The sequence below is a fragment of the Ochotona curzoniae genome, unplaced genomic scaffold (assembly GCF_017591425.1).
Source record: "Ochotona curzoniae isolate NIBS_2020 unplaced genomic scaffold, NIBS_Ocur_1.0 scaffold_4763, whole genome shotgun sequence".
In the NCBI taxonomy this organism is placed as follows: domain Eukaryota; kingdom Metazoa; phylum Chordata; class Mammalia; order Lagomorpha; family Ochotonidae; genus Ochotona; species Ochotona curzoniae.
In genome coordinates, this window is record NW_024467123.1 from 9,650,489 (window position 1) to 9,656,488 (window position 6,000).

General features: G+C 47.4%; 1 protein-coding gene across 1 annotated transcript in view; it reads right to left on the bottom strand.

Annotated features, from left to right (window-relative positions):
- Positions 1 to 5,535, bottom strand: part of BTAF1 (B-TFIID TATA-box binding protein associated factor 1) — an 86,363-nt gene extending 80,828 nt beyond the window's left edge. The window contains exon 1 of the mRNA XM_040970491.1: positions 5,255 to 5,535. Coding sequence (XP_040826425.1) covers positions 5,255 to 5,268 — 14 coding nt within the window. The 5' untranslated portion in view covers positions 5,269 to 5,535. The remainder of the gene's footprint in view (positions 1 to 5,254) is intronic.
- Between the last annotated feature and the right edge of the window lie 465 nt (positions 5,536 to 6,000).

Consider the following 6,000-nt stretch of genomic DNA (forward strand, 5'->3'; position numbering starts at 1 on the left):
TTTCCCATTTTAAAAGTTAACATGTAGTAAATATGTAGCAAAACAAAACAGAATAAAATTTTACTTTTCTATCACTTAGGAAAGAATAAATATTTGGTTTAAACAATGCACTACGTCCCACATTTTATCACTAAGCAAAAAAATTATGGTAAAAAGAAACAACTTTTAGCAAATTCTCTAATGCTTTACAATATATTAGGGACCACGCATGGCAGCCTAGTGACTAAACTCTTTGCCTTGCATCAGCCAGGATCCCATATGGCTGCCAGTTCTAATCCGGCAGCCCCGCTTCCCATCCAGGTCCCTGCCTGTGGCCTAGGAAAGCAGTCGAGGACAACCCAAAGCCCTTGGACCCTGCATCCACGTGGGAAACCCAGAAGAGGCTTCGGGCACCTGGCTTGGGATTGGTGCAGCTCTGGCCATTATGGCCACTTGGGGAGTGAATCAACAGATGGATGATCTCTCTGTCTATCCTCTTCTCTGTATTTTTGACTTTACAATAAAAAACCTTAAATTTTAGTTCTTACTGTACACAATACAAAACTATGTTAATGTTACATTCTTTTCAACGAGAAAGCAGATCAACTTAAGATACCACACAGCACACTAAGAATCAGTATGAGTACATGAAACTGCACAAAAGCCAGGTGCAAGGCCAGGTGCACGCTGGGTAAGCTGCACCTCTCCACCCCCGCCGTAAAACATAAACCCCAAGAGAACACACTCCGCTTCTCTCCTCTGCTGTACCTTTGGTCTGAAAACACAGGAACCATTTAGCACTTACTAGTTATGCCATTCCATTCAAAACATTTTTTCCTACACCATTTCTGATCCAACAGCTTAATCTTAAAAATAAAACAAACGCGGGATTTTTTTTTAAGCAGAAATATCTGTGGCTTTAAGCCTTTATATGAAACTGTATACTTAAAAATGCTGTGGGGCCCAGTGCAGTAGCCTAGTGGCCAAAGTCCTCCTCTTGCACATGCCAGGATCCCAAATGGACACCGGTTCATGTCCCAACTGCTCCACTTCCCATCTAGCCTCCCTGCTTGTGGTCTGGGAAAGCAGCTGAGGATGGCCCAAAGCCTTGGGACCCTACATCCACATGGGAGACCCAGAAGAAGCTCCTGGCTCCAGATCAGCTCAGCTCCAGTTGTTGAGGTCATTCAGGGGAATACATCAGAGGAAGGAAGATCTCCCTCTCTCTCTTCTTCTCTCTGTATCTCTGCCTTTCCAGTAAAAATAAATACATTAAATTTAAAAAAATATTTAAGCTGTCTGCAAGCAACCCTGAAAGCCTGTAACTCATACTAATTTGGCTTTCAGCTGAGCTTGGTTTTGTGTGGAATTGGTCAAGGAGCTTAGCTGACTTTCCAGCATTCACACCTCCAGGCAGACATTGTTCCCTATGCCTGCATTTGTGTGCTATCTCTTTCATTAACGGTCTAAAGAAGTCATACAATTTTCAGTGACACTTCACTGCATTTTACAAAACACACACATACAGTGCTTATATTTGCAATTTTAGAGTAACAAAATTACTGCTGCAAGATTTAGCTGACCCACTCACGCAGTTTATAATTCGACACATTGTTACAATTCAAACTAAAGCCAATTCTTTATACACCAGGTCTAAAACTTTGAAAACACAAACTAGAGTTTTATTATATTCAATTTACATTGTAAAATGCCATGCTAACACAGAATTTACTGTATCAGAAAGTTTAAAATACATACCTCCCCAAAACCGGAGAACAGATTCCAGAATCTGTCCCCCGCATCTCCCCCCTCCCAGCCCCTCCCACCGGACCTGGAAGCCCACGGGTCTGCAAATCCCTCCCTCATGCAACCAACAGTAAAACAACAAAAAATAGTTGACAAATAAAAACATCAAAAGGCATGCTCACTGCCAACATTCAAAGCCACAGTGAGTTTTTCTTTCTGAGGAGAAACTAAACTCAAAAATACTCTCCCGTGCCTAAGTCACTGTAAAATCCAGAAAGGGACTAGTGCAAGAATCAAAACCACTCACACTCATTTTTGGAAAAACACATGAACCACATGCTAGGAGCCAGGCGCTGCACTGAGGCAGAACAAACACAAGGACCCACTCATCACTCACAAAACCCAAACCAGTAACAGGAAAAAAGAATGAATGACAAATATCCCGACAGACAGCAGTGTACATTACTATAATTAACTCAGATGAAGTAAAACCAGGAAAGATTTCCTGAGTAAGAAGAGATTCAGGTTTAGGCCACAAAATTAAAGTTTGGATTAGCCAAAACCAGCAGCATTCTAGATAAAGGGCGAGAGACTCTAGAGATGGGTTGGAAGGAAGAGGGCGAACAGGAACAAGATCACAGAGGAGCCTGCCAGATGTTTGGTAATTTAGACTTTATTCTAAATCAACAGGAAACAACTAGAAGGTTTAATGCAGAAAAATGACCACACTAAAACAACAGGGTGGAAGTGAAGACTGGACTGAAATGAGATGCCAGGGGAGCCGTGAGGAGGACAGAGGCTGCTACTACTGCAGGTGTCTTGGGTTACAGAGGATGAAGGAATGGACTAGGGCTGTGGAAACTGACAGAAAGAGAAGATCTGCTGGAGGAAAACGAGGCAGGACAGGGCTGTACAATAACTAGCAGGATGGGCCTGGGAGGGGCAGGCAGTGACTTAGCGCCTGAGGGGATGGTGACAACCCCCTTCGTGGCAGGCGACAGTTTTCTCTTCAGCTACACACATGGATACAAACAATGCAAAACTATTTTGATTCTGGCATGTTTCTAAAATATTTATTTGAAACGTAGAGCTATATAGAGAGGGAAAGTTAGAAAGAGAGCGAGACCTCCCATCTGCTGGTTTATCCCCCAGTGCCTACAGCAGCCATATCTGGGCCAGGCTATAGCCAAGAGCCAGAAACTCCAGCAGGCTAACAAGGATGACAGCACACTGCTGCTGCTTCCCCAGGCACACTAACAGCCAGATCAGAAGTGGGGCAGCCAGGACTCAAACCTGCGTTCATGCGGGATGCCAGCACCGCAAGCTTAATTCTGTCACATCACTGGCCCTATCTTCCACCTATGCTACGTAAAAGAAGAAATTCACATCACACACACACACACACCTCACCACCACCACCACCACCCCCCCACCCCCGAAAGGAAATTCAGCACAGCAAAGCTTACAGACCTTGGCTTAGCAGTCAAGTCTACTCAGGACATTACTGTTTCAGCCCCAAATACCCGGCTCTCACACCTGCCTGCAGTTCCTCCAATTCCCCGCTGGCCAGACCCTAGGAAGCAGCAGAAACAGCTGGGAGTAGTCCCCGTCATCCAGCTGAACCAAATCCACTACCTTCCAGTCCTCGAGCCTGCCAAGTGTTCCGGGAGTGAACCAACAAGTAAGAACCCTCTCTCAAATTCAACAACAACAAAAAAAACCCTAAAACAAAAAGCCCACAAAACCCCATACAAATCCAATTAAAAAATAAATTCACAGATGAAAACATCAAGAACGGTCAGTACTTCCAAAAACTAAAATGGTGTCTCAACACGCTTTCCTTGAATTTAGATTAACACACTAAGCACAGAGGTAGCTGTTTGATAAAAAAATATTCTGGCTGTTCTTACGGTAGGATTTTGGTTCTTAAGATACAAATTTCAATAAAAAAAAAATCTGCAAAAAGCACTATTCTCTGAAACTGAATGTCCAGAACAAAAGGCAATCTTAAAAACCCATTCATTCATTTATTTATTTATTCCTTCAGAAATGGGTGTCCTAAGCCTCTTTCGATAACTAATGCTAGCTAAAGCAAATCAGCCTCTTTTAAAATATTTTAAGGTTCTTTCTATTTTTGACATCTTGGGCATTCTGTTTAAGTTTGGCTCTGTTAAAACACTTCTTCCATAAAACTCCAATCCCGCGAAAATACAGACCGCTCTTAGGAAATACACATCACTGCCTTGAAACTCCTGCGCCTGGTAAATTTCACAGTTTACACGTCACTCTATCTGTAACATACATGTGTACGTATTTCTGTCAGTGATGGATTAGACGACAGACCTTTCTGTACACGGCAAAAACGGAAAACGCCACGTGCGTCCCCTTGAAGCAGTTTCTCTATTACAAAATACAAATCTCATCACAATGACTTGATCTCCGACAGCCAGCCTGCTGCTCCAGATGCTTCCCATCCCGGTACCTAGCAACCCCCTCTGACATCCCAGGGGCTTCTCCCGCACCATGTTTCATCACCTATCTAGGGAGCTGCTGGGGAAAGAGTCCTGTCCGCACCGACGGACCACACTCGGGCACATAGGCTGCGTCCCGACTACTCTGAGAAATGGGTGAAAGCCACTTCCCTCGTGTTCTCCTTCGGTCTCCATACTTTAAACAAGAAAAAAAGGAGGTCCCATACTCTTAAAAAAAAAAAAACAGCTTCATCAACTCGACCGAACTTGCTGCGTCCCAGGGACTCTCCTCCACACACGTGTATATGAGGCCATCCAAACGAGAAACACTTCTCCCCTTCCCGCAAAACAAAAAAAAGTTTTCCAACCATTCTACCGTAACAGAGTAAAGAATATCTTGGCTACAGCTCCCCAAGTGATTCTTGTTTCAACAGCGGCCTCAGACTTCGCTGCTGATGAGCAAGAACTTTTTCAGATCTGCGGGACGTCCTGAAAGAAGGCACTAATCCAACAGTTGGGCTGAGGGTGACAACGGAGCATCTACTGCTCAAACAAAAGAAGGCTTAGACTTAGCGTTAAGAAAAACTACCTCCGGAAAGAACACACCTCTAAAGCTGTAAATTTAAAAATATATGGTTTTTTTTTCAATAAACATACTTCATGGGGATCGTAATTCAAACTGTCCCTGATTTGACAGGGACGGCCAAGTTTGTTCCCCCCTCCCACCCCCAAGAAATGGAGGTTTAACCTTAGGGATTCGCCCCTACACGAGAGGCAAGAGGAAGACTCGCACTCCCTAGACCTCAAAGGGGGAAGAGAAACTAGAAAAGGGTCACAGTGAGAGAGGCGGAGAAACAGAGAGAGCTCTAGCGGGCCACACGGGGTCTGCAATTTTTTTTTTTGGAAAAAAAAATTTTTTTTTTAAGTAAGTCGAGCCCAAAGCGCCCGACGGGCGAACTCGGAAGTCTGGGCGTCCCGGCGACAATGAGGACCGCCGGCCCGCGCCGACAGCGGCCCCCGGAGCCGCCTTCCGCCCGCTCGGCAGCAGCCTGACCCACCTGGAGACCGCCATGGCCGGGCGCCGGCGGTTCCGAAGGAGCGCCCGCGAGCTACGCGCCGCGCCGCCGACGCGCTAGTCGCCCAGGCCGCCTAGCGCAGGGGAGCGGCCGGTCGGGCGCGGGCTCTCGAGCATCTGCCTCGCCGACCGGCTGGAGCTCTTCGCCGCCGCCGCCGCCGAGGACGGGGAGCAGGGGGGTTCGAGAACGAGGCGGAGGCGGCAGTCCTCCCAAGCAGCACGACTTCAAACCGGGTGCCCCCAGCCCCGCTCTTTGCTGACGCAGGCGTCGGCACGCCGGACTGAGCGTCAGCGCGCCGGAAGTGACGTCACTCCCCGCGAGCGGCGCCGCTCCTGTGGGTGAGCGGCTTGGAGGAGCTCGGTGCTGCGGGTCGGAAGCAAAGTTTTTTTTTGAAAGATTTCTCTGCTCCAGAGCCTGGACAAGAAGGGAGAAAGTAGTGGCTCCTCCTTTCCCAGAGACGAACGTTTGGCAAAGCTCAAAACCTGCGTTTTCTATTTCTCCATCTCCTACCGGGTTTAACGTGCGCTCGCCGTGGTAGCGATGCCAGCGACAGGTCTGTTGTGAGCTGCAGGCAGTGAGGTGCTGATACCCCACCCGTGTGGTCCCCATACCTCCCAGCCCACTCCCTGTCCGTGCAGGGTGACCCCAGTCCTGAGCTCCCTGCCATCCCACGTGGGAGACCCAGAGGGGAGCTCCTGCCTCCTGGCGTCGACCTGGCCCAGCCCTGC